This window comes from Alexandromys fortis, unplaced genomic scaffold (genome assembly GCF_014885135.2).
Source record: "Alexandromys fortis isolate MF-2015 unplaced genomic scaffold, M_Fortis_MF-2015_v1.1 scaffold_50, whole genome shotgun sequence".
NCBI classification, from domain to species: domain Eukaryota; kingdom Metazoa; phylum Chordata; class Mammalia; order Rodentia; family Cricetidae; genus Alexandromys; species Alexandromys fortis.
The window spans coordinates 8967760-8995268 of NW_026067932.1; the positions used below are offsets into that span (position 1 = coordinate 8967760).

At 47.1% G+C, this 27509-nt stretch overlaps 3 protein-coding genes across 4 annotated transcripts in view; 1 reads left to right on the forward strand and 2 right to left on the reverse strand.

Moving 5' to 3' along the window:
• LOC126503720 (tetratricopeptide repeat protein 41-like) overlaps positions 1 to 7598 on the reverse strand; it is a 55982-nt gene extending 48384 nt beyond the window's left edge. Inside the window, exons 1-2 of the mRNA XM_050145562.1 lie at positions 6996 to 7598; positions 3299 to 4265 (exon numbers count right to left, since the gene is read on the reverse strand). Of these exons, the coding sequence (XP_050001519.1) occupies positions 3299 to 4091 (793 nt within the window). The 5' untranslated portion in view covers positions 4092 to 4265; positions 6996 to 7598. The remainder of the gene's footprint in view (positions 1 to 3298; positions 4266 to 6995) is intronic.
• A 642-nt stretch (positions 7599 to 8240) lies between these two features.
• On the forward strand, positions 8241 to 21856 carry Hsp90b1 (heat shock protein 90 beta family member 1). Its single transcript, XM_050145563.1, has 18 exons — positions 8241 to 8408; positions 9330 to 9432; positions 10109 to 10250; positions 10674 to 10790; positions 11660 to 11991; positions 14942 to 15053; positions 15189 to 15308; positions 16147 to 16263; positions 17157 to 17294; positions 17380 to 17457; positions 17558 to 17623; positions 18192 to 18461; positions 18652 to 18897; positions 19371 to 19507; positions 20204 to 20282; positions 20373 to 20528; positions 20797 to 20922; positions 21551 to 21856. Exons 1-18 carry the CDS (start codon positions 8360 to 8362, stop codon positions 21578 to 21580), a joined length of 2418 nt encoding a protein of 805 aa, XP_050001520.1. The 5' UTR covers positions 8241 to 8359; the 3' UTR covers positions 21581 to 21856.
• On the reverse strand, positions 21695 to 26731 carry Uqcc6 (ubiquinol-cytochrome c reductase complex assembly factor 6). 2 transcript variants are annotated; one of them, XM_050145565.1, is made up of 3 exons: positions 26604 to 26731; positions 26315 to 26431; positions 21695 to 24005 (listed from the first exon to the last, which is right to left on the reverse strand). In XM_050145565.1, exons 2-3 carry the CDS (start codon positions 26420 to 26422, stop codon positions 23910 to 23912), a joined length of 204 nt encoding a protein of 67 aa, XP_050001522.1. In that variant the 5' UTR covers positions 26423 to 26431; positions 26604 to 26731; the 3' UTR covers positions 21695 to 23909. The 2 variants fall into 2 exon arrangements, with proteins under 2 accessions (XP_050001522.1, XP_050001521.1); XM_050145564.1 differs by having other exon boundaries at positions 21695 to 23229; positions 23925 to 24005; positions 26315 to 26693.
• Positions 26732 to 27509: the final 778 nt, after the last annotated feature.

Consider the following 27509-nt stretch of genomic DNA (forward strand, 5'->3'; position numbering starts at 1 on the left):
CTGCTCCCAAAACATTTTTATAATTTATGTAATATAAATAATTTACATTAACATTATTTAATTGTACATTTATAATTCATATAGTATAAACAATTGATATTATAGAACCCATTATGAATCTTCTTATTCATTGAGTGTATATAAATCCATTTAAGAACAAAGCCTGGGGGCTCAAGAGATGGCTCAGCAGTTAAGAGTGCATATGCTCTTGCCAAGGGCCTGAGTTCAGTTCCCAGCACCCCCTCAGGCGGCTCACAATTTACCTTAACCTCAGCACCTTCTGGGGTCAGAGAGCACCTGCACTCATGAGCACAGACCTCCACATGCATCCTCACACCTACGTACACACATGTAATTTGAAAGTAAGAGTGAAACAAGAAGAAAGTCTAAAGTAAGCTAACCTTTCGATAATATTCAAAACTGAGGGCTAACGAGGCCGGACAAGACCTGAGTTTATCCCTGAAAGAAGGAGAAAAGCAATTCCTCGGTGCTACCCTCGGGCCTCCACATGCCTACTGCAGCACAAGTGCCCTCTGCAGACACATGTGCATCCTACACACGCGTGCATATCCAGAACATTCAAGAACTAACATAAATACCGTAACGAAACAAGGTGGCCTTATTCCAGACATACAGAAAAGCCCGATTCTTTTACACACTAGCCACTGTTAATCAGGTAGGGTTTCAGGTCGAGATCAATAAAAGAATATTAATTAATATGAGCCGCAGTTTGAACTTTAGTCAGATGCAGGTACTCTTCCAGATCCCATTTGTTGTCATTCGTCCTTTGTAAGAATTTCCTGGGGCTAACATGTTCTGGGCACTGTGTTTAGATGCTTCGCTTGTTTTTATTACTTTCGAGGTATTAACTGTTGATCTGTTTTATACAAGAAACTAGTGCTTATCAAGAGTAGCTTGCAAACTCAACAGCTTGGAACTGGAAACTCTAGGACCTAGCACAGGCTGGACCGAGAGTCCGGAACGCTGTCCCCGCAGCCATCCTTTTCTTGGCCACCTCGCATCCCCTGGCTTGCACCGCAGTTCAGGAGCAGCACTGGGTTAGCATCTGGGCCTCATTTGGCCTCAGTTCTCACTCTTCATTCAGCTCATGACTGCTCTTCCCGATACAAGATTAGCTCAGCAGAATGTCACTTTTTCTTTTTCTTCTTTTTTTTTTTTTTTTTTTTTTTTTGCCCCAGTGACTGAGTCAAGTACAAACATATGACCCAGCTCAGGCGCTCAGAGACAGAAGACCCCACTCTAAGACTCAGAGTCAATCCTTCTGACTTTGAACCTGGAGCTGCTGCAGTCGGTTTTCCTTCCACGACAGGGAATTCAAGGTGTTGAGCCCACGTCAGGATAGCAGATCCCAGCTGAGACCCAAGCCCAGGGCTACCATTTGAGCACCGGGATGAAGCCTGCAGGAACCAGAGCTAAGCCCCGTCTCTGTAGTTCTGTAAGCAAGTTTTAATGCAATAGGATGGAACGGGGCCCAAACTCTGTGAGCCTCCTTTTCTATTGACGTCACTTACGACCAAAAGACTGACAGACTGACGATGTTCTTTTCTGGGATCCCTCATGGTTTGGCTGACAAACAGTTTCACGTCACCAGCACTTAGAGTCACCACATCCACCCCTGCTCCTAATCACGTTATAAGGTCTCTTGACTCTCTGGTCCCAGACAGGATCTGAGAATACACCAGCTACTGTGACGTTGTATGCCCACATTCACTAGCCCTTACAATAGAAACTGCAACATTTGTGCGTCGTTCCTTGAGCGTGTGACCAAACATAGTCATCTTCTTACCCGTAAACATACCACATGCATGTGGACAATTCTCCTTTCGTGCTACTTGACGAGTTTTCCATCCTGAAGCCTGTCTGGGTGAAGAACCCCTGCCGCACTCTTAAGCGCTACTGGCTTTTCAATCGCCCACGTGCACACTCACAGGACATTACTTTCAGAACCCTAACTAAACTGCTGTGTTCGGAGGCGATATGATGTGGGGCGGGGCTTCTCACTTTAGCTCGTGCGCAAATCTCCTAGTCAGCTCCCTAAAATGCAAATTCTAATCCAGCAGACCCAGAATGGAATATTAGTTAATTTGTGGATTCCTCAGAGTAGTAAAGGATCCTCAGACAAGGATGTGAGAATCAGAGGGGCCTGACCTGAAGACCTGGATGGGTCCCTTAGGAGTCGTGTGTCACTGGGAAGATGCTTAACCATGGCATGGCCGTTTTCACACACTCATCAGCCAGACCAGAAGGTTTTCCTTCAAGAGCTACACCTTAAAGGTTAAATGTGACACTATGCACACATCACTAGACAATAAAGGATCCTTCCCTAACTGTGGCACACTGGCATTTAGGACCAGACAGCCGGCATCGTGGAGGTCTGTCCTGTGCGGTTACGTCCCCAGCCTCTACCCACTAGACACGGTGCTTTTCTTCACTTATGACAACCACGATTCTCTGCAGATGAGACCAGAGGGGACAAAAATCGAGCCTGGGTGAAAACGCCCCTCTAGACCTACACGTGGATGCCAGTGTTCTGGGTCTTCTCTGCTCTAACGTCTAATAATCTCCAGGTGTATGGTAAGTGCCAAGAGTCCTCTTACGGAGCACCCAGGTTCAGTTCCCAGCATCCATTGCTGGCCCACAGCTGCCTAGAACTCTAGTCCCAGGGGTTCTGACACTTTCTTCTGGCCTCCTCAGGCTCCTGCATGAACACAGTGTGTATGCGTGCACTCAGGCGCATGCACACACACACACACACAACTATATTTTTAAAGAGAACAACATATGCTACAAGATTATGGTAAAAATTTAAAATGCTTAGTAAGTATATTCAACTATTTGAAAGTCCCTTTCGTGGGCCAGCGAGCTGCCTCAGCAGGCCAAAGCCACTCCCTGCACAAACTGGATTACCTGAGCTCTGTTCCTGCAGCTCACAAAAAGCCAGATGTGAGAGCCGGAATCTGTCACCCCCAGCACTGTGGGATGGGAAGTGGAGACAGGAAACTGTGGGCCAGTATGTGGGAGTATGCTGGCTACCAGAAGTGAGAGATTTTGCCTCCACAGGACAAAGGGGGAAAAAAGGACTCCCCAAGTTGTCCTTTGCCCTTCAAAGGCACCATGGTGTAGTCATGGTGCATGTGTGTACACACACACACACACAAACATACACACACACACACACACACACACACATTAAATTTCTTTTTTTAATTCCTTCTCCAGAAGACCCAGGAGACACTGATTGCTAATGGCGGGCCTAGCCATCCCTGCATTTACTGACCTATGTTTTCCATGATCGTAGGGGCTGGATAGAGCTTTTCCACAACAGCAGACCAGTCCTTGAAAACCATCTCCCCCAACTCGTCCAGGTCTCTGTAGAATCTGACCTGAAGCCCTTTACCAATGATCTTGGCCTTCAGTTTTCCAACTCTCAGCTTTTCCTCTTGTTTCATCAGAGAAGCTGGGGACAGCTCTTCCTCCTCCTCCGCCTCGCTGAAAGTCCTCAGCAGCAAGTTCGAGGTCCGGAAGTAGAAGAACTGAAAGGGGGACTCCTTCTGAAATGCCGCCTGCATGATCTCAAACTCCGTCAGGCTGCAGGTGGGAGTCTGCAGGACCCAAGGGTAGCCATTTTTGGCAGCGATGTACAGATTTTGTTCACCCTTGGACAGACTTGTGAAGTCCTTGACTTTGGTGAACACGAAGGGTGTGTAGCCGGGGAGGAAATCCCCGTAGGTCTGCCCCAGCAGGCAGATGAAGAAGGGGAAGCAGCTATCCACATAGTCGAGGCAGAGCTTCAGGCTCTGCGAGCGCAGACAGGCATGCTGGCGGAACAGGTTGGCGGTGAAGGACTTACGGACCTTCACGGCGGACCACCTCAGGTCCACAGCTTTGAAGTAGGTGCCCCGGGGGCTGCAGAAGTCATTAAGTCGAGGGAAGATGGTGTTGGCCAAGAAGTCTCTCTCTTCTTGGAAGTCGTCTAGAGTGGAGCAGACGTACGGTCGGATGGGTTTCTGGAGTTTTAAGATGGGTTGGCTGCTGTACCTTGCTACAGGTTCGCTTGACTTCGGGTTCATTTCAGCAGCTTAGGGGTGACGTCGCACTTGGAACAAGACAAGTTGTAGCCTGGCTCAACGGCCAAGGTCCATAGCTTGAGTCTCCTCCTCAGCTGTCCTATTAACAACCAGTCAGCTTTGCTGAGGTCGCGTCTTGAATTAATTGTGTCCTGGGGAAGAGATGCCGCAGTCAATCTGGTTATGGAAGGGCGGGAAAGGGCAAACAGATGTATTTTAGGATGACCAGCAGCTTGTGTCCTTCCCTGACTCCCCACAAACCTTTAGCGGAAGAACTAACGACGCATAAGACAAAGGACACAGGGCTTCCATCCTTCCCCAGAGTCCCAGCCCACCTTCCCAGGTGTTCCGACCAACCGCTACTTCTGCCCCATAGAAACATAAAGACCAATGCAGGGTGACAGAGAGAAAAGGAAGGCAAGTCCACAAATGGACACTAAGTCAAGAGGAGCCGCAACAGCCACGAGGACTCATGATGGTCAGAGCAAGAACGGAAATAGGTACAAAGCGGAGGACAACATGGGGGAAAACAGGCCAAAGACCAAGATCAAGATTGTGGCGGTGGGCAAGCAAAGTCTGTATCCCTGACCCGATTGGGCTCTGTGGCTTCATCTTCAGTTCTACAAGCTCACATACATCCCACCTGCTGAAGTTTAATCCCACTGAGCTAACGGAAAACACTCCAGTGAAGCCACAGCTATATACCTGCGAGGGCTAAACATAGTTACAAAAACTACTTCACCATTCGAGCTTTTTCTCGATACACCTTACTTCCACGCCAGATATTACTTTTTAAATTGTATTTATTCCTTTATGGTAAAACATGTCAGAAGCATAAAAGAGTTCCTAAGATCGCCTAACATGCCTTTTTTTAAAAACGTACAAACTCTCTGCATTGGATTGCTTCAATAATCCCACGAGAGAGAGACCACCACCCTACCACACAGATAGGAAGCAAAAATTTCGACAGGATAAGCAACGTGTCCAAAGTCACAGTTACTTTATAACTAATTTACTTATTGAGGGTGGGGGCGTGTGTGCGCCACAGCCAACGGGAAGACGTCAGAGGACGATTTTGGGTTCCGGGGAATGAGCTCAGATTAGCAAACTTGGTAGCAAGTGTCTTTACCCACTGGATCATCACAGGAGCCTGGACATCAAGATTTATCCACAGGGCAGGCTGACTCAGAATGTGTTCATTACAATGTCTCCACATTATAGAGGATAGACCTGAAGTGTCAAGAGACTGTAAGCCAGTCTCCTGCCCGTGAAGACAACTACCCATGGGACTGGAATGATGGCTCAGTGGGGGAGCTATTCATACCCCCAACTGTATTCCCCTTTGCCTATCTGGATTTTCCTTCCAAGTTTAACTGCAAGTCAGGGGACCAATGGCCTTAGAGCTGCTCAAGAACTATGACAAAAATCACAACCAAGGTAGCCATTGACAGTAGTAGCCATAAACGCACGCGTTAAAGAGAACTAGTCAGGACTGATGGTGCGCTGCTTTAATCCCAGCACCTGGGAGGCAGCGGCGAGTGGAGGCCAGACCTGGCTACACAGTGAGTTCCAGGACAGCCACGGATGGCTCCGTGGATAAGAACACTTGCTCATGAAGAGGACCAGGGTTCAGTCCCCAGCACTCACAGGGTGGCTCACTAGGAAGCAAGAGAATCAGATCCAAAGGTAAGGAGTTTAAAAACCCCATCCAGTATGGCGCTGGGGGAAGGACAGAGCAAAATGGAAACTAGAGATGGGTCAGAGGACAAAAGTCAGAAAAACGGACACGAGGAAAACTCACTAGGAACCCCAGAAACTGTGTGTGTGTGTGTGTGTGTGTGTGTGTGTGTGTGTGTGTGTTCCTCTATCCTCTCACTGAACCGGGAGTTTGTTATTTTGACTAAGTAGTCTGGCCTGAGACTTCACCCCCATGCACCACCTTCCTTCACCACCTACCTTCACCACCCCACCCCCAGCACTGGGGCTACAGACCAGCGTCTGATCATTACGCAAGGACTGAGAATCCTAACTCAGGTCATAGTGCAAGTGGAGTAATCATTTTATCCACTGGGCCTCTCCTCGAATACCCGTTTATTTTACAGGGAACTCAGCCAGCAAGCTCAAAGGATCAAAAGAGCAAAGTTGAGTCAGATGAGGGTGGACCACCTCTTCTGCGAGAGCTCGCTCTCTCTCTCTCGCGCTCTCTCTCTCTCTCTCTCTCTCTCTCTCTCTCTCTCTCTCGCTCTCTCTCTCTCTCTCTCCCATCATCTGCAGAAACTTCTTCCCACAAACAGCAGTTTTATTTTGGAGGACAAATCTCATTCTCAGTTCCTCCCAGGTGCAGCCCCAATCTGCCCCCAGCCCCCACTGGCCAGTTAAGATGTATCTGTACGCAGTTTCAGAACAGATGCTTACTTGCTCCGTTTTAAAAAAAAAAAAAAAAAAAAAAAAAAAAAAAAAAAAAAAAAAAAAAAGTGATGTTGGGCTGTGAAACGCAGAAACGGACATCTTTTTCTGAAAACAGAAAGAAATAAGATCCTGGTATGTGCTATACAAACACAAGCAGAGAGGCATAAAGCCTGCGTCTTAGGCTTCTCTGTGCTTCGGTAAAGGTAGGTAAATCAGGCAGATGTAAATAAGGCATCGCCACATTATGTAAACACCAAACCACAGATTCAAGATCAGCAAGTCTGAATTCCGGAAGTTGACAAAGGGACACTGTCACTGAAAAGCCTGCCTTCAGGAATTTGGATGCTCAGAAAACAACTCCAGTTTTCTTGGAGGAAGCGGTGATGGAGCAGGTGTGTCAAAAGACACACGCGCTGGTGGAAAATGTGTTAAAAATAAGTCTAAAGAGTTTAGAAAACATTTCAGAATACACAAGCTGGCGTTAGGGGCTTCCCTCACCAGAAGGGGCCCCTTTGCTGTCTTTCGGAAGGCGGAAAGAGGTTTCTACGAAGTTTCAAAGCCTCGGTCCAGGCTATTCGCAAGCCCTGCGGCTTTTGCTCTCAAGTATCAGCAAATGTCCTTTCCTGTTCTGTGCTAGCCTGGACTTCACCAGCGCGCGGTGCAGCTGATTCGTGGAGAGGCTGTGGGACTGCCAGGTCGTTCCTTGGTATTTATGGGGATGTCGAAGGAGCTTGAGTCCTTAAAGCGTCCCTCGTCGGGATTGGGAAACTCAGTCATCCTCTACTGCAAACTAAGCCAAGAAAGGTCAGGAGATGGGGACAGCGAAACGCCAGGTGGAGCTGAAGGCTCCAGGAGCCCGGAGTGACACACTGGAAGGCCGACCTGGAAACCCGCGTGCCACCATCGGCCAGAGGCGGAGCCCAGAATTCAGGGCTCGCCCTCTGGCTGGGGCCACGCGGGGCGGCTTTCCAGGTCCGCCTCTGAAGACTGTGCATTAGAGTCCTGAAACAAGCATAGACCTAATCTGCAATGAGATGGAAGTCCTAGATCACTCAGCACACAATTTCCGCAGACACGAGACAGGAGAGTGCGCGAAGACCAAACTACGCCAAACTGGCTTAGATGCCAAAGACTACGACTCCCAGCATTCATAAGCCTAGCGCGTTGCATGCCAGGAACTGTAGTTTCTCCCCCACCATCCACACGCACCCGGGAGGGTATTCAACCCCCTACATATTCCTCTATTTCGAAAAACAACGCCGAACAGAGAGGTGACGGCGAACGTAAGGCTGAAATGGCTCCCAACGTGACCCCCGTCGCAGACGGGAAAAGGATAAAAAACGCGTTGTCTTGGCTACGGTTTCCCCTAGTCACGGAATAAACGTTCTGTAGGAGCCGGAAGTGGTTCCCCGGGACCTCTAGGAAAGGACGGACATGCTCTGCGCTGCGTTCATTGGACGGTTTTCCTCGGAGGCCAAGGCTTCCCAGGCCAAGGGGTGGCCCGGCGTGTGAGGGGCCCGCGGAGCCATCCGATTGGAGGAAAGCTGCTGGTCAAGCCCAATCGGAAGGAGCCACGCTTCGGGCATCGGGCACCGCACCTGGACAGTTCCGATTGGTGGGCTGGGGTCCCCCCCGCGCGTCCTCATTGGGTGCCGAGAGTGCGTGGTGAGGCGCGATTGGTGTGTTCGTGTTTCCCGTCCCCCGCCCGCAGGCAGCGGGGTGAAAAAGCGGCCCGACCTGCGCGCGGTTTAGTGGGCGGATCGACCGCGCGGTTGGAGGTGTGAGGACCTGAGGACTCGGGGTGGGGGGGCGGAGGCGGCTCCTGCGACTGAAGAGGACTTGCGACTCTCCGTCCGCTCACCATGAGGGTCCTGTGGGTGTTGGGCCTCTGCTGCGTCCTGCTGACCTTCGGTGAGTGAGCGGGCATCAGCGGGTGCCCCCCCCCACCTTCGGCGCGACCGCTTCTCGAACGTTCTGGGGGCGTTGAGCCTGGGAGGGGGCCGCCAGGAGCTGCAGAGGGTGCAGGGGGCCGTCTCCCTTCTTCTAAGGAGACTCGGGTGATGATGATGCTTGCCCCGAGACTTCTAGGAAGAGGCCACTCGGAGCCGGGACATTTAAATGCCTTGCGGATGGAGCAGGATCGCTCCCCGAAGTCTCGCTGGCAGGGCGCGGCCTCTCGGACTCTCCTCCCGGGGGAGCCTCGCGCGGGCCCCTCCCTAAAGACTTTTGTCATCAGATCCGACCTTTGACCACCCCATCCTGAGGACCCCCGGTCCCTGCCCTCCGATCCTTCGGAAGTGTGTTTCCGTTTCCCGAATCAGGGTTTGCAAGCGCGGGGCCTCAAGCCAGCGTCGTGGCGGTGGCCCCGTGTCCGATCCCGAAGTGCTAGGAGTTCTGTCCTTGACACGAAATCCTCTGGGGCCGGATTTCGGTTCCCCTCTCCAGAAGTTGCACAAACCCTGTTTGCATTCTGACCTGCGATAACTAAGGGAGGCCCACGGTTCTGCTTAGCCAGTGTACAGGCCTCCACGCTGTGTGCAACACGTGTGGGTGTCGGTGGGGCCTATGTCACTCACTGCCTCGTTTCGGAGGAACGCTGGACAGAAGTGATAACTGCCTGGTCTTCCCGAGTCTCCTGGGGGTCTTGAGTATTTACATTTAAACCTCAGAGCACTAACTCTGAGGTTTGACACTGGTTATGAAAATCAGTACAGCCCCACTGCTTGTTGAATTTTGTTAACTTTTAACTGTTGCCCCGTTTGGTCTTGTTCTTTGAACGGAGGAGAGGAAGCAGTAGTGTTTGAGAGTTTTTTATTTGACCTCCTTCCTCAGGGTTCGTTAGAGCTGATGATGAAGTCGATGTGGATGGGACGGTGGAAGAGGACCTGGGTAAAAGCCGAGAAGGCTCAAGGACAGATGATGAAGTCGTGCAGAGGTTGGTGCACTTGAAACTGTGTTGATAAGCAAGCTCTGGAAGTCTGTGGGACACAGGGGCTGTTTTTCTCCCTGCTCCAAACTGAGGAACAGCCAGTGATACAAAGTAATCAGGAATTCTTAGGAGGACCCAGTTATCTGCCTACAGAAATCTCTCCTGCTGCTAAGAGTGACTGCTGAGTCAAGGAGGGAAGCAGAGTGAGGTTCTGGGGAGAAGCCTAGAATCTGAAAATAGATGGTCGGGATACTGCAGGCTGTACAGCTCGTACTGGGAACTCTCTAGAAACCGACAAAAGACTTGACATTGGCTTAGCTCGTTTGTTGAAGAACTTAGGCCAGTAACTTTGAAATACACTTTCTACAAGTGAACAATGTTTTAAATTTTGGCCTCTTAGGGATTAGTGACCGTAATATAAAATGCTGTGAGAGCAGCCATACATGAGAAACTTGCTTCTCAGTAGAGGATAGCTGGGTTTGTTTTCCTAGAAATTTTAAGAACTATTTCCACCCAAGTGTTAAAACAACCCATTACTGTCATGAAAATGAGCTGTTGCATTAGTGACATTTTATAAAGGCGTACATTTCCCCCTTTAGTCTTCAGAGGCCACTATGTCCTGACTGGAGACTCTCCTAAGAATGAACGCTAAGTATTTGCTTATCTGCTTTGATTTCCTTAGGGAGGAAGAAGCTATTCAGCTGGACGGGTTAAATGCATCCCAGATCAGAGAACTTAGAGAGAAGTCTGAGAAGTTTGCCTTCCAAGCTGAAGTTAACAGGATGATGAAACTGATCATCAATTCACTGTACAAAAATAAAGAGGTGGGTGTCACAGGCTTAGGACAGCAGTTTGTACCCCTGTGGTAGCGCTTGCAGCCTTTCGTAGTGGATTGTGAAGATTTAAGTATATGGTGATTGTAAAGTTTAAATACACACTAGAAATGAATAAGAATTGCTGCTGTTTAGGGGAGGAGGGGATTAGACGCTTTCCCAGTCTTGCCTTTTAGCTCAGAATATGCTTATGGCTTGCTGCCTTGGGCAGTCACACAGGCCCAGCTCTGAGGTGTAGCGATGGAGGGTGGGAGGAGAAAGAGCCACGCCTGGCTTTTTATGAGGACAGTGAAGCCGTCCTGTACCATAAAGAGTTTGTCTTTTCATGTTTTGGGGGAGAAATGAGGACTTTGGCATGGAAACCAACAAATTATTGTACTGGAGGGTTAATCTCAGTGTTAATCTGACTTCTAGATTTTCCTGAGAGAACTGATTTCAAATGCTTCTGATGCTTTAGACAAGATTAGGCTCATCTCTCTGACTGATGAGAACGCACTCGCGGGAAATGAAGAGTTAACAGTCAAGATTAAGGTAAGCTTACCTCAACTGTTTCCTTTTTAAAGAGGATGCTCAGGAGCCAGGCTCTCTATCAGTTGGATACAGTGGGTATAATATTCTATTATACAGTGGAAAATGACTTGCTAGTCACAGTGGGTTTGGTTGCAAGTCTTAGGGCTGCTTGTGGGACAAATGTGGCGTTGCCTATTCTTGTTAGACATATTGGCTACAGTCGTTCTAGTTATGTGGGAATGCTTGTCTATGATGGCAGTGATCGCTGTAACAGGGCCTTATGGCTCCTGAAACCAAACATGGATACTACCTGGCCCTTTAGGAGAAGGCAGCCAAGTCCTGGGCTTAGTCATTCCACAGGCTGACTGAGCAGCCATCTGGAGTATCTAGATCTGGTTGCCACGGTGCACAGGGTCGCACGTCAATTAAAGCCTCAGCCTGAAAGTCACACTGCACTCCCACTTGTAACTTGACTGGGTAGAAATGATGCACATCCTACCAGGCTCCTGGGGACAGCCAGGACTATTTAATGAAGAACATTAATGATCACAAATCCTTAAATCAGGCATCATTCAAATTTAGTACTTTTGTTTTCTGTGAAATAGTTTTCCTGGAATTTTATCTTCAAAATGTTTGATTTGGATTAGTATCTGTTCTCTGATATTTAAATAAGTCTCTGCCTATTTTTCCTAAACACACTGCGCTTAAAAATGTAAAGCAATGTGCTCTTAGGGTGTGTTTTTGAAAAGCGTCGTAGAGTAGACCGTGAAGTGGCGCATCTCTGTCTAGAGTTGGTTGGGACCAAGCTGGGAACTTCTCCATGAGAGCCTGGCATTGGCATAATGTGAATATTAAGGAGCCTGACTTTCTGGTTCTTTTCTTGCTTTCAGTGTGATAAAGAGAAGAACCTGCTGCATGTCACAGACACTGGTGTAGGAATGACCAGAGAGGAGTTGGTTAAAAACCTCGGCACCATAGCCAAATCTGGAACAAGCGAGTTTCTAAACAAAATGACAGAGGCACAAGAAGACGGCCAGTCGACTTCTGAACTGATCGGCCAGTTTGGTGTCGGCTTCTATTCTGCCTTCCTTGTAGCAGATAAGGTCATTGTCACATCAAAACACAACAACGATACCCAGCACATCTGGGAATCAGACTCCAATGAATTCTCTGTAATTGCTGACCCACGAGGAAACACACTAGGACGGGGGACAACAATCACGTGAGTATCACTGATGCGGACACTAATAGAATGGGGATCCCGATTCTCAAGTTAAAGCTTTCTAAGCACATGGTTTATTGCAAGCCCTGGCTTTCTAGTCCATAAAATGATGAAATTGCTGTCGCATTGGAAGTAAGGTTTGAGGTGTGCAGAGGTCTGGGTACCAAAAGTTATTGCTGTGGTACACAGAGAGCACAAATTCGGGAAAGTGAGCTCTCCCGAGGGAGAAGCTGATGGGAGACCTCACAAAAGGGGTAGCTCTGTGGGTTTTCCAGATTAGAGAAGGAGGTTGAGTTGTTCCAAGAAGCCTGGATAATAGAGGGTGTGGCAGATGTTCGTGGAGGAATAGACTGGCAAGATTATCAGGGTAGTAACTGTAATAATGCCTCAGATACATTGGGACAGTTTCATAGCATGGTGGTTGGTTAGTAAAGCAAATGAAACTATACAACAGGTCTGGTTTCTTTCCCTTGGTAAAATTTCGTTTTTTCAAGTCCTACATAACCAGTCGCCCATCCTTGTGAATGCCAGGTATGCTTTGGGGTTCAGATGGGAAATAGGGTAGGTGTCATACAGGGCTTGGGCTCGTTAGGGTATGAAGAATAATTTAGGAGTGGCAAGGAAGAAAGCATGCTGAGGGATGCCAACGTTCAGGAAGAGTTATCAGAGACTTTCTGGAATGGTTACTCTAGACAGCAAGCAGGCTGTATTTGAAGGCTCCAGGAGCAGTGCAGGATGGTCCAGCTGAAGAATGGGGAGTCCAGAATGACTACAGGGGAAGAAGGGAGAAGTCATGAGCCAGTTCAGTGTTGTTTCTGCGCTCACCCCTCAGCTGCTGACTGACTGACAGCCTGAGATGTCTGGGAACTGTGAGGTGGTCAGAGAACTGGCATCTGGTAGCATCCCTCCTGGTCACTCTTGATTTATTTTACCATGTTCTTCCTCAGCTTTTAAAGCCAGACTTGGCTCGTACACATCATATTCCCTCAGCACATAAATGTTAGTGTGCGAGTGGGGCGGGAGGGGGGACTGCTCCAGGCCCACACTCCGTTCTCAGCAGTGCAGCATCTTACAAAGCACAGAATCCCTCTGCCTGCAGACACCACGTCCAATAAACGGCATTCGTTTGATAGAACCTGTGCGCCCTCCCGTATTCTCAGTCACCTGGATACTCCATCCACTTGTAGTGCGGTGTAAGCGCTGTCTAAGTGGTGATACTGTGTTTAGGGAGCAGTGACAGCCTGGGTGGTGATACTGTGTTGTTTAGGGAGCTGTGACAGGAAATGGGTCAGTACACGACAGTACAGAGCCAGCCGTACGTAAAAAGCCCTGCAGGACTGTCTGTAGCCTCCTTTAGCCCTGCTTCACGTCCTGTGCATGTCTCAGCCCATCTACTGTTTTGTTTTCACCTTCTATCCCTAGAATGTAACTCAGGTCTTTTTTTTTTTTTTTTAAAGATTTATTTATTTGTTATGTATACAACATTCTGCCTCCATGTATGCCCGCACGCCAGAGGAGGGCGCCAGATCTCAGTACAGATGGTTGTGAGCCACCATGTGGTTGCTGGGAATTGAATTCAGGACCTCTGGAAGAGCAGCCAGTGCTCTTAACCTCTGAGCCACCTCTCCAGCCTGTAACTCAGGTCTTGAGGCTTAGAGGCAAGCACCTTTGTCTGCTGTGCCATCTTGTCAGCCTGAAAATTGACTCTTAACACTTTATCGTAATTGTCTAAGCAACAGCTTCCAGTTGCTGCCAGAACTTTGCATATCACCAAGACACAGTATATGTGACCAGAGACTTGTTACCCTAGAAAACCTGTATCATATCCTGTTGGTAGTAGGAGCCTCTAGATTGTGAGGCTTTTATTTTATTTTTCCAAGACAGGGTTTCTCTGTGTAGCCCTGGCTGTCCTGGAACTCGCTCTGTAGACCAGGCTGACCTCAAAATCAGAGATTGCCTGCCTCTGCCTCCCAAGTGCTGGGATTAAAAGTGTACACCATCACCCCCCAAGAAGCTTTTCCTTTTTGCCCGGTGAATCTGCTGTGTTTGCAGTCTGCCATGACTTGTTTCTGATTGGTGGGGGAGGATAAGGAAAATAAGCCTTGCTAAACTAGCGCTGCCGCCAGTAGATCTTCGTAGAGCACTGTGCAGTATGGCAGCTGCTGATCGTGTGTCTGTTGAGTGCTCAAGAGTGTGCCCTCTTCTCTCTGTTTTGGGTGGGGGTGTGGTTGTGCACGTGCTTGTGGATGGGAGCCAGAAAACAGCCTTAAGTCTCTTCCGTCAGAAACCTTTTCTCCTCTGAGATGGTTGCAGTGGAGCTTGTTTAGGTTGGTGTGGGTGGTCAGCTCCAGGGTCCTGCGCTGGGTGACAAGTGCACCCCACTGCGCCCAGCTTTTGATGGGTGCCGGGGATCGAACTCAGGTCTTCAAGCTTGCAGAGCAAGTACTGTACTAGCATGTTTTTATTTAGAAATACTTGATCATTTGGTTCTAGAATGACAGTCTAAGTCTATGAAAGTAACAATGTTTAACTGTTTCTTACCTTAAGAAATGAAAATTTCCACAGGGCGGTGGTGGCGCACGCCTTTAATCCCAGCACTCGGGAGGCAGAGGCAGGTGGATCTCTGTGAGTTCGAGACCAGCCTGGTCTACAAGAGCTAGTTCCAGGACAGGCTCCAAAACCACAGAGAAACCCTGTCTCGAAAAACCAAAAAAAAAAAGAAAGAAATGAAAATTTCCAACATCATCAGATTTTTTGCTTTCTAATGAAAACACTTGTCTGAGGGAACGGGGACGTTCCCATCCCCCAATATGTTCTGTTTAGCTCACAGCCTTCTCATGGGGAGGGGGTGCTTCCTATCAGTGTCGTTGCACAGAACTGCCTGTAACAGGAAGTAACAGAGTCTAGCCAGTCTGGGCAAGCTGCATCTGATGGCCTGTTCTCCTTTCAGTCTTGTCTTGAAGGAAGAAGCATCTGATTACCTTGAATTGGACACAATTAAAAATCTCGTCCGAAAGTATTCTCAGTTCATCAACTTCCCCATCTACGTGTGGAGTAGCAAGGTCAGTCTGAAGAAAGGTCATGCATAATCTTGACAGACAGGGGTGTATGTTGTGTGGAGACAGTGTTTTCTGCTCTGTAGACGGTCAGGATTAAACCAGCAGGCTTAACCATAGTTGTATTTTCTATACCAACAGACCGAGACTGTGGAGGAGCCCCTGGAGGAAGATGAGGCAGCAAAAGAAGAGAAGGAAGAGTCTGATGACGAAGCTGCAGTAGAGGAGGAGGAAGAAGAGAAGAAACCAAAGACTAAGAAAGTGAGCCTGGCTCTCTGCCTCAGTGTTAGGGTCTGCAGGAGGAGAGCTTCTACCCTCAAGTACAGGCTTAAGAAGCTTCCGTCCTTAAAAACTGATTTGTTTTTATTTTGAGTGTATGGGTGGTTTGCTTGCATGTATATATGCACTACTGCATGTGTGGTACCCATGCAGGCCAGAAGAGGGTGTTGGATCCTCTGAAACGGGCGAGAGAGAGGGTTGTGAGCGACAGGGTAGAGACTGGGAATCCACCTTCCAGTCAGTCAGTGCTCACCACAACCATCTTTCCATCCCTAGAAGCTTCATTCTGGGTGGGGCTGGGGAAACAAGGCCTTTGTTTGTGTGCTATGTGTTATCCTGGAATATATATATAGTCGTAAATCCTCTGCATAAGCCTTCTGACTTTTTGTATTAAGTCTGCCTTCTATGTTCTGAATCTTAAGATCCTGTAAGCTTTCTGTGTCCTCTTTAGCATGTTGTGATCAATTATCAAAACATTTTCTTAACTGATTAGGAGCAGAGAAAGTAGAAGTGTTGCTGGAAATTGTTGACTTTGTGATGTTGGCTGCTTTCCTTCTGTTGTTAATTACTGGCTCATTACTGAGTGAGAGACTTTGCTTTTTTAGCCCGTGATCCCAGCAATTGAAAGGCTGAAGCAAGAGGGTCTTGGTTTGAGGCTAATCCGGGTCACAATGCCATAACTTAACCTATAAAAAAAAAAAAAGAGACCCTTGCTTTTATAAAAGCTTATTAGTAGGATCCATATGAGATAGCAAATTATGGTCACTTGTAGGTTAACCATTGAGTACTAAAAGAAACTTACCAAATATCTTAACTTTAGGTTGAGAAAACTGTTTGGGATTGGGAGCTTATGAATGATATCAAACCGATATGGCAGAGACCATCAAAAGAAGTAGAAGAAGATGAATACAAAGCTTTCTACAAATCATTTTCAAAGGTAAAATCTATAAGTTATTAATGAGTTGTATAAAATTATCAGCATATTTGTTCATTTAAATATGGTATGTGATTATAAGATTTCTATCCCTATTTTTCCCAATAAGATAATGCAAAAAAAAATTATAACAACCATATGTCTACTGCAAGAGTATGGAGGCCAACAGTCATGAAATTTAAATTAATTTTTCTGACTTTGCAATCAAAATCCTTTTAAATTTCACATGAACCTTGGAGAGTGGCATCTGGTTTAGGAGTAGTCTCTGAGAGTAGTTCATTCCATGACACAACATCTTGTTAATGAAGCAGTACAGAATCCAAGAGTTATTCTAGACACTTAGGACTAAACTAGTTATTTTTATCATATATGTGTGTGTGCGTGTGTGTATGCGATGAGTCATCTGCAGGTCTCACCAGATGCCTGAGAAACGATACAGAAACATTAAAAGCCATTTACATAGGTAGGCATTTGGGTTCCAGCATAAAACAGGACCTGAGTTACTGAATGGCTGTACTATGACCTTGAAAGAGTCCCCTTCAGTCAGACGTCACAGTGCTGTGTGACACTGAATCTGTTTCTCTGGGGTCTTTACTGACACAGTATTTTGGCTCCTAAGAATATAAAAGTAGAATTAGTTGTATTGCTTCTGGTCCCTGTGTTGAAGAAATGAAATGTAATGTCTGCTTTGGTGTCACTGTCATCAGTAGTGTTATTAGCAGTCCTCATCCAAAAAACCCTTATGGAGTCAGCATTAGCCATTCTCTCGGGGCCACCTCCACACTTTGGTTTGGTTTGGCGAGGGGCCGTCTCTGCTAAATGCTGTGGGGGTGATACAGCGCAAGCCTTTGTGCGGCTGCCTCCTATGACGTGAATAACCAAAGGACTTTCCACAGGAAAGTGATGACCCCATGGCTTATATCCACTTCACTGCAGAAGGGGAGGTCACCTTCAAATCAATCTTATTTGTGCCCACATCTGCTCCTCGTGGTCTGTTTGATGAATATGGATCCAAGAAGAGCGATTATATTAAGGTCAGTGGGCTTTTAAGTATGGTCAACTAAGTTTAAGATTTAAAAGCATGATGTCCAAAAGGTGACTCTGCTCTGTCCCCATCAGCTGTACGTGCGCCGAGTGTTCATCACAGATGACTTTCACGATATGATGCCCAAGTACCTGAACTTCGTCAAAGGTGTTGTAAGTATCTGAAGATTGGGTGCGTGGGCATAGAGCGGCGGGAGTCTAGCAGGGTTGGGTCTTTTGTTTGGTTACTCAGTGGGCATCTTGCTCTCCATAGGTGGATTCGGATGATCTCCCCCTCAATGTTTCCCGTGAGACTCTTCAGCAGCATAAACTACTCAAGGTGAGGACTTGGAGCTGGGTTCCTTGCCCTGTAGTCGGAGTACAAGGATGTTCTGTGAGGAAAACAACCTGACTCTGTGCTTAGGTGGTCTTTGAGCATCCAGAAGGACTCGGCAGGTCTGACAGTGCCGCCTGTAATCTCAGCAGCTTGAAGGGAAAAGCAGGGAGGTCATGAGGTCATGCTAGTCATTAACAGTGTTAGGCCATCTACCTTAACATGAAGTTCCATCTCACAAAAGGAACTTCTTTCTTTCACTTTGGGGTTGTTGGGGCTCACAGCTGACACGTCCCCGACACTGAATACAACAGAACTGAAAGGCACACATCCACACCTGCTGTCTGAACAAGTTAGGTGTTGTCATGGTCACCTGGAAGACACCAGCATCGCAGTAAGGAGAAGACTAGGTGGGGTGAGCACTAGAAACACTAATCCTAACTCCCTCTGGAGGAGTGCCATGTGCCGCCTGTCCCTCATTCAGTGGCCATGGTTCTGCTGTCTCGGTTTCTGCCCTCCTGGTCTCTACAGAGGTTTGCGAGGATCTCCTGACCAGATTGCCATTTTTTTGTAGGTGATAAGGAAGAAGCTTGTCCGTAAGACTCTGGACATGATCAAGAAGATTGCAGATGAGAAGTACAATGACACCTTCTGGAAAGAGTTCGGCACCAACATCAAGCTTGGTGTGATTGAAGACCACTCAAATCGGACAAGGCTCGCTAAACTTCTTAGGTTCCAGTCTTCTCACCACGCAACTGACATTACTAGTTTAGATCAGTACGTAGAGAGAATGAAGGAAAAACAGGACAAAATCTACTTCATGGCTGGGTCAAGCAGGAAAGAGGTGAGATGAGATGCCGCTGCTGGGCAGTCATTGCTTGGGGGAAGAGGTTCATTGTTTAGCTTTTCATGGCCACTAAAGGAAGGACACTCACCTCAAGTCCTTGTTTTACACGGTAGTTAATGCTGTAGAGACGCATGCAGCTAATATGCCAAGGCAGAACTCTAAAAACACGCTTCCTTGAATTTTATAGGCTGAATCTTCCCCATTTGTTGAGAGACTTCTGAAGAAGGGCTATGAAGTTATTTACCTCACGGAGCCTGTGGATGAGTACTGCATTCAGGCCCTTCCCGAGTTTGACGGGAAGAGGTTCCAGAACGTGGCCAAAGAAGGCGTGAAGTTTGATGAGAGTGAGAAAACCAAGGAAAACCGGGAGGCAACAGAGAAGGAATACGAGCCTCTGCTCAACTGGATGAAAGACAAGGCCCTTAAGGACAAGGTACTGTGCAGAGGTCAGACTCCAGCATCTACACTCAAGAGTTATCTACAAACTTGTCTACACCTGCTGCCTTGGTGACCGCTAGAGGTTGTAGAGTGGTGCTTGTAGCCTCGGGTACTCGGGTACCAACAGGAAACTCATTGCAGCTCAGTGACCCCTTCATCTGCTATGCCGAAGACCCGGGGTTCGGGCCCTAGCCCCGCACAGCAGCAGTAGAGTCAGATTTAGTACAGGCTGGAATGAGCTTGCAACTTAGAGAAGTTTCTTATTCTTCAGTACTGATTTTACTGATTTTGCCTTAAGTTTTTACAGGTTTAAGTTTAAATCTGAAGCTGAAAACAAAACAAAAACAACAGCTTAAGTCAGTGTCACTCAAGTGTCATTCCTGATCTGAGTGCCTGTCTATCATCTGGGGTGGTGGGTGCATTGCCTGCCTGCTGATGCTCACTCGGGTCTAACGTTTCTATTCTAAGATTGAAAAGGCCGTGGTATCGCAGCGTCTCACAGAGTCCCCCTGTGCTCTTGTGGCCAGCCAGTATGGATGGTCTGGCAACATGGAGAGGATTATGAAGGCACAAGCATACCAGACAGGCAAGGACATCTCTACAAAGTAAGTGCCTGGGGAATGTCCCTACCATGGTGCCAGCTCTTGTCCTTCTTTGTGCAAATGTACATTTTTCTGATCTGCTCCATCTGTCATCCTTACCTTCCTTATTTTCCCTTTGGGTTAAGAATAACATCTATAGGTCAGATGATAGTGACGTATGTCTTAATCCCAGCGCTGGTCTGCAGAGCGAGTTCTCTCCAGGGCAGCCATGACTACACAGAGAAGCCCTGTCTGGGGCGGGGATGGTGTCCACGTTTGCATCATGACCCACCAGACAGATGTGTGATCAATCCTCTGGCCTTGGAGTTGCAGAAATCATTGAAGTCACCAGGAAAATGCTAATGAACATGAGAATGTACAGAACACACTGCAAACTTTTAATTTAATTCTTTTAATTTAAAAAGTGAATCTTTAGGGGCTCATATATCCTTTAGCAGCACCCATCACCGTATGACTCAGTGAAGGTATCACCGTATGACTCAATGAAGAAGACATTAAACCAATTCCTTATCCCAGCTGAACTTGGTTACTTGGGAGTCATCATTAAATAGTTCCTTTTATTTCATTTTTTTTTTAACCTAACCGTGGCCACTCCTCCTGTTAGAAGCAATAGTGTTTCTTTAATTAAAGCTAGAATACATTAGGCATGTGGACCCTAAAATTGGTGTCTTAACCATTGTTCATCTTGTCTCTGAACAGTTACTATGCCAGTCAGAAGAAAACGTTTGAAATTAATCCCAGACACCCGCTCATCAAAGACATGCTGCGGCGGGTTAAGGTGAGTGGCGGTGTGCCCTCTCCTGCCTGTCTAAACTGGGCTGCAGTATAACTCAGAATACTAACGTTGATCAAACGTGCCTTCCCTCAGGAAGATGAAGATGACAAGACTGTCTTGGACCTTGCTGTAGTTTTGTTTGAAACAGCAACACTTCGGTCAGGGTATCTTCTACCAGACACCAAGGCATATGGAGACAGAATAGAAAGAATGCTTCGCCTCAGTCTCAACATTGACCCTGAAGCACAGGTTTGTGTCCGTGGCTCTTCTGCAAGTTTTAATTAAGTGGTACTGTTTGAGAAGCTTTAGTTTTCACTGTAAGAAATAACTTACTCCATGCCTGAACCCCTGAAGTAATGTGAAATGGAGAACATCCCTGTGTTTTCCTTTCTGATAGTTTCCCCGTTAACAAAAATTTACTACAGTTCTTATTAAAACTCCCATTAGAATCTTAAACTGAAGAGCAAAGTGAAAATGGATGGAAGGCATTTAACAGGTTCATGGATGTCGCCTGTAGGTAGAAGAAGAGCCAGAGGAAGAGCCTGAAGACGCAGCAGATGACACGGCAGAAGACACAGAGCAAGACGAAGAGGAAGAGGTGGATGCCGGCATGGAAGAGGAAGAAGAACAGGAGACAGCAAAGGTCTGAGGGAGAGTGGGATTGGACTGAGGCTAGCAAATAGACTTCTGATAGCTAGTCACACTGGAGTCAGTCCATGTAGAGTGGGCATGTGATACCTAGCTCACAAGCTTGGGGGAAGGTTTTATTCCTTTATTTTATCCAACCATTCACAAGATCAGATGGATCACACACACAGAGCGCTGCCCCCTGTGAGGAAACATTCAGGGAGTGGGGAGCGCTGAGAGAGGATACTCTATAATCCTGTGTCGCTGCCTCCCAAGTACTAGGATTCAAGATGTACGCTACCATGCCTGGCTAACATTAGGTATTTTTAGGTTTTGATTATTTAGATTTAGACATTGATATTGGTGGGTTTTAAATTATTTGGCCAGTAAACAATTACAAACTAAATAGTATGAGCCGGGCGGTGGTGACGCCTTTAATCCAGCACTTGGGAGGCAGAGGCAGGCGGATCTCTGAATTCGAGGCCATCCTGGTCTACCTGAGCTAGTTCCAGGACATGCTCCAAAGTTACAGAGAAACCTTATCTCAGAAAAACCTAGAAAATAATATGAACAGTTTAAATGTGAGCCTTCTTGTAAGGGTTAGTGGCTAGTCTGTGAATGTCTTCTGATTTTTGTTTTCACAGGACTCTACAGCAGAGAAGGATGAACTGTAAATTACACTCTCACCACGGGCCCTGTGCTGAGAGGGAATGTGAAATGTTAGTCATTTCTTTTCAGAGACTTGTTTGGGATGCTCCCCCACGCCCCTTCTCCCCTGCACTGTAAAATGTTGGGGTTATGGGTCACAGGAAGAAGTGGGTTTTTTAGTTGAATTTGTTTTGTTTTGGTTTTTTTTTTTTAACATTCCTCATGAATGTAAATTTGTACTATTTAACTGACTATTGGTGTAAAATCTTGTCATGTGTATAAAATAAAAAAGGTCCCAAATACCCACTGGCTGTTCTCATGACACAAAGCAGGAATTCTGTATACTTTTTCTTCTTCATGCCTGCTGGGTTTGTTCAGGTTTGGTGGCTTGTGCTTTCAGATCGTCTTTCTTACTTAACAAGGTGGAATGCATGCAAGTAATTCCCTCCAGAGATCAGAATGTGTAACAGCCTTCTGGAATCCGGACAGGAAGGGAAAACTCAGGAAGGAACACTCAGATTGAGAAATCTTCACAGGTTAGGGGAAGTTGCCTAGAAACCTAGGCCGTTAAATGGGTGGTGGGGATCGTGAGGGCCACAGTCTAATTAAGTCACTCGCCAGTGTTTGGAGCATGCTCGCACAGGCATTCCAGCTGGCCTCCTGAGTGCTAGGATTAAAGGTGTGCATACCATGGTAATTTTACATTAGCTGAGCATGGTGGTACACGAGACAGGAGTATCTGAGCCCAGTAAGACAGCCAGTGCTGGGAAGAAATAGACCCTGCCAAAACCTTTAAACACTGCTGTCAGTGTTTGCTTGGCCTGAATGTGTGCCCATGGAAGCAAGGCAAGCAGATTTTGAATTCAGGGTCAGCCTAATCTACTTACTAAATTCCAGGACCAGACAAGGTTACATAATGAGACACTGTCTCAAACTGAAAACTCCCCTTCAGTGCCTTAGTCTGCTCATTAGGGTAGATTTACAAAGACCTTGTCTGGGGCTGGAGAAGGGGCTACAAACAACTTGTTGCTTATAGAAGACTGACATTCAGGTCCCAGAACCCATCCGGTGGCTCAAAACTAATCTATAACTCATATTCCAGGTAATCTGATGCCGGCCCTCCAGGGGCAATTCACATGTTCATACATTCATGCAACTTGTGTAAAATTTACTTATGGCAGGGGAGGTAGTTCAACAGAGGACCAGGTTCAGTCCTCGGTGCCCACATGGCCTCTCAACCATATGTAACTGCAGTTCAGGGTATCTGATGCCCCTCCTGGCTTCTGAGGGAACTAGGCATGCACGTGGTACAGACAGACATGCAAGCAATGCATTCATACATTAAAAAATAGGTCAGTTGTTGAATAAATTATCTTTTTCTATATTTATAGATTGAGCAAAATCTTTAAACAAGTTCATTTCCTAGAGCCGATGGTAGAAATCCAGGCGGCAGGAGATGTGGTGTCAGGTTCTGAAGGCCAATGCTGGAAGTGCGGTGTGAGTTCTGAGATTATAGACTCCTTCCTTTCCTCGTCCAAGCTTCGGGTGCAGCCTTCAAATATTTGGTGTTCTTGGCTGGCAGTTCCAACGCTCCGGTCTCTGACTGTCTACACAATGTCCTCCCTGTGTCTGTTCTCATGGTCACCGCATCAGGCCTACCCTCATGGCCCCAGTCCTACAATCCCAGACACCGAGGGTTGAGGTCAACATTTTTTAGGGACACAGTTCAACTGCACTTTCATTTTTTTTTTCTGCACTTTCATTTTTATATGTATAAAGAAAATGCCAATTTTAGTTCACTTTCTCAAATTTGGGGGATTTAAGCACCTTGACAAATTGTTACTAATGTTGCAATTCCATTAGGCACACAATTCCAAAGAACTTTGAATATTTTATACAGTTTAGTACAAATACTACTTCTCAATGTTTAGACCCTATAAGCATTCTCACTGACTTTTACTTAATTTACAACTTGCCATTATAACCAAGCTCATTCAGAGAAAAAAGAATACTGGCAGGAGACACTGCAAATGTTCAGTCTCATCCTCCCGGCCAAATGCACGAAGCTGAAGCTTAGGCAGCTCTTATGAGTGCGGTCCTTCATACCTGTAATTCCACCATTTGGAAAGTGGGGGCTGGAGGACTCTCCTGAGGCCAGCCTGATCTGCACAGTGAGCTCCAGGTGAGACTAGAAAATACTGACCGAATCATAATAGATCTATCTTATCAGTTCCTATCAACCAGCATTTGTTTTTGGATTAGATGATTTAAGAAGTAGTTTTACTCAATACATTTAAAAATATAAGTGTAAAGTATTATTCACAGAATTCTTGGCAGAGTTGTATTTTAAAGCTTCTACTGCTGTGAAACCTGAGGTTCGTGGTGTCTCTCTTTCAGTCCCAAGAGCTCCGTTCTCAGTTCTCCAGGCTTTGGTGGGATCTCAGGTATTGTCTATAAAAATAAAAACAAGAGCCAAAAGACAGTTGCTACCACATTCTGACACAAGAGTTCAATGTGATCTGAAAAGCGTGAGAAAACAAAATGCCTTGTGCAGGCTACTCAGCAACAGACCCCCTTCTGATCTACATTTCTTGCTGTCTGTGTGTTTATGATTAAATCATCTGGCAGTATCTTAAATCCTATAGTACTCACAGGATACATCCAATTGATTCACAATTTCAAATGAGAATTTCAACATTTGGAAACTCATTCCTGCACGACTTGCTGTTCTCTATCATGCTCCAAGCTCAGAAAATGACAATGGTAGTTACTGTATTCAAAAGAGTGGCCATCGTGTAAAACGCATAAAGCAATGAGCAAAACATACACAATTCTGCCTTTGAGGAAGGCAGAAAGACAGGCATGGGTGCAGCATGTGTCGCTGAGTTTGATTCCCAGCACCACAAAAGAAAAAAAAGTGGCTTTCACTACAGTATGATCAAAGCTCTATCACAACAGAATTCTAGAACCTTCACTGCCCCAAAAGAGACTCCTCTCTCATTCCCAGTTCCCCCACAAGCCACTTCTGTCCACATATATTTGCCCATCGTATATCATGTAGTCTTTTGCATGTTTTCAAGATTCATTCATGTAGAATCATTGAATAATTGATATTCCTTTATATAGATATATCATGTTTTATACAGGTATCTGCATTGTTCCCACCTATGAACATGAACAAGGTCAAACATCTGTATGTCTTGGTGTTTGTTGGGTGGAAACCTAGAAGGGGAATTGCTGGGACATATGCTGTTGGAGGAACTGCCAGGCTGGATTTCAAAGCAGCTCCCAACTCCCTGATAGTGCATGAGGGTCCCAATTTCTCCACGTCCTTGGCAACTGTTTATGATGGACATCACACGGGTGGTTCTGACTGCGTTTTTCGGGTGACGGACATCACACCGGTGGTTCTGACTGCATTTTTCGGGTGGTTAAGGATAACGAGCATCTTTTCATGACTTCTGAACACAGGTATGAAGGAAGATGAGGAAGTCATCTTGCAGGTGTCTATGAGTTTTGGAGGCTGATGGAATCACAAAGGCAGAGGACCTGAGCCACGACTGTGCCTTGGTGTTCAAGGAAAAGCATCGTACATCAGATACAGCATTCCAGAGGATAGAAGGCTGGCTTGTGGGAAGTGGAGGGCGACATAAAGACTCCGCTGGCCTCCACTCTGGGGAGAGTTCTGAGAAGAATGACCTGACCTGACTCAAGGATAAAAGATGCTGATGGAGAGACCAGGAGTGGATGGCAGAAGACGGTCAGGAAGCTCCTATCTTAACGGAGGAAGGTGATAGCTGATGTGGCCTGAACACGGTAGGCACAATGGCAGCTCGAGAGGTGGGCAGGATGTGGATGGATCTTTTATATTCCCCCAATGGGATTTGTTGAGGCATGCAGTGACTTATGATGACTCCGGGGTTTCAGTCTAAATAACTGCAAGATGACAGATGTCACTTCTGCTGTCCTTATGCTGGGCAACTAAAAGCATCCTTAACTCTTCCCCGCAAGTCTGCACTGAGCGCCAACCCTGGGCAGCCATCATGGTCTCTCCTTTGCTCTCTCCCTAAATCTTTTAGTTTTTATAACAGTAGTGGCTGGAATAATTCCAAAAGACTAGGTGGGCAAAGGACACAAATTCCTTAAATACTAGGAAAACATACAGCATCCTATAGCAGCCAGTCACCTGGGCCTTTAAGTCTATCAGGAAAGATGCCCTATTGCCAACGTGACCACCCAACCCGACTGACGTGGCCTAGGATCCTTAGTGCGCTCATTTTTTGAGACTGCTTTTTGTGTTGCTTTCTCCGAGTACAGGTAGCTGCCGGTAACAACCCTTGTACATGTCCGGTAGTAATGAGATGAATCAAGTCAACCTCACAGGATCAAAGCCTAGGCATTATTTCCTTGGTTAAGGAGCTGCTGGGAACTATTCCTGCAGAAGACACAAAGCTGCATTTCTGTGGCAAGTTCTTGCCATTTTTTGTCTCCGCTAAGTTTCTTGACATTCACTATCATCCCTCCCCCACCCAGGACAGGGTTTCTTTCTGTAGCCCCAACGGTCTCAGAACTCCCTCTGTAGACCAGGCTGGCTCACTCTAACTCTTAAAGAGACAGTCTTTAAGTGTTAAGAGCGAGCTGTTAGAGCACTGTTTAACCGAACACCCCGAACGCTCTACATGTCAAGAGGGGGCCGAGCAAATGAACGGACGGAATGCTGGGTGTCGCCCCAGGATGGGCACGAGCCCCGCAGCACTCACCAGGTCAGGCCGGTAGTACCAGTGCACCACCTGGGCACCGGCGCACATGGCCAGGAGGCTGGAGGAGAGCATTTTCACGTAGACGGACCAGGGCACGCCCCCGGGCATGGTGGAGAGCTGGCAGGGAAGGAAAGGGCGCGGCGTTAGAGGGGTGGGTGGGTGGCTTCTACACTGGGCGATGGTTGGAGCACCCAGGGTGCAACCCGCGCGGCTCCCTCCTCGGTGACCGGCGAGCGGCGCTGCACCCGCTCGGCTGAGTTGGTGGAGGGCGGGCCCGGTGTGTCCTCACCCCTTCGGCCTGTCAGGGAGCAGCTACTGCCTCCCGCTCCTGCCCCGGACCACGCGAGCTCGTGCGCAGGGCGACCCGAGGTCCCCTCAAGCCCCGGAGCCAAAATGCAAAGGCACCGGCACCACGCCGGAGCGGAAAAACGAGGGCAATGCATGCGCAGGCGCATTCGTGTGCTTCTACCGGAAGTGAGGCGCTGAGTTTATTTTTCGGTTTTTGTTTTGATCGCTTTCACGTTTTTAGGCAGAATGCTCGTGGTCACTGTCCCCATCCTGCCGTTTGCCTTCCCTGGCCATGGTGTGGTATTTACGGCATCATTTCTCCTTTCGCACAAAGGAAGCGGCACGACCCCGTCCCCGTCCCGGGGTTAGGAGGAGAGATTTCGCTGCTGCACCCATAGTGCTCCTGCCAGAGGTCACGCTCTTGAGCCGCGTTTTTGGGTCGGTACCTCTTGGGTCAACCTGGGGTACCATATTTACATTGTAATTCATAATTGTGGCAAAATTACAGTTAAGAAGTAGCAATGACATAATCGTATGGTTGGGTTCACCACAACGTGAGAGATTATATTAAAGGGTCAGAGCATTAGGAAGATTGAGAACACTGCTCTGGAGAAAGATCAAAGGTTTTTTCTCCCTGGTCTTGAAGGTCTTTAGGACTTTACATAGAGTCACGCCCAAGCATGGTGCCTTTGAGAGACAGTGTTTCTGGAAAAGAGACCTCCAATCTATGCAACTCAACCTATGAGTTTTTTAAAGATTGTGCTCGGTGTATGGATTCATTTTTTCCTTTTTCTTCTTTTCTTTGTTTTACATTACAACCACAGTTTTCCCTCCCATCCTTCTGTGAATTCATTTTTGTTAAGCAAACTGCAAGAATTAATTCTGAAGAATTAAGGTGGCATTGTGT

Bases quoted from the DNA above. Each gene is read 5' to 3' on its own strand.
- Hsp90b1 (XM_050145563.1), top strand. From the start codon at position 8,360: ATGAGGGTCCTGTGGGTGTTGGGCCTCTGCTGCGTCCTGCTGACCTTC. The intron at 10,251-10,673 runs GTGGGTGTCACA...TCTGACTTCTAG, and splicing joins CACTGTACAAAAATAAAGAG to ATTTTCCTGAGAGAACTGAT. The intron at 10,791-11,659 runs GTAAGCTTACCT...TCTTGCTTTCAG, and splicing joins AGTTAACAGTCAAGATTAAG to TGTGATAAAGAGAAGAACCT.
- Uqcc6 (XM_050145564.1), bottom strand. From the start codon at position 26,422: ATGCCCGGGGGCGTGCCCTGGTCCGTCTACGTGAAAATGCTCTCCTCC. The intron at 24,006-26,314 runs GTGAGTGCTGCG...TTATTTTTATAG, and splicing joins GGTACTACCGGCCTGACCTG to ACAATACCTGAGATCCCACC. The intron at 23,230-23,924 runs GTTTCACAGCAG...CTGGGATTGTAG, and splicing joins AGAGACACCACGAACCTCAG to GACTGGGGCCATGAGGGTAG.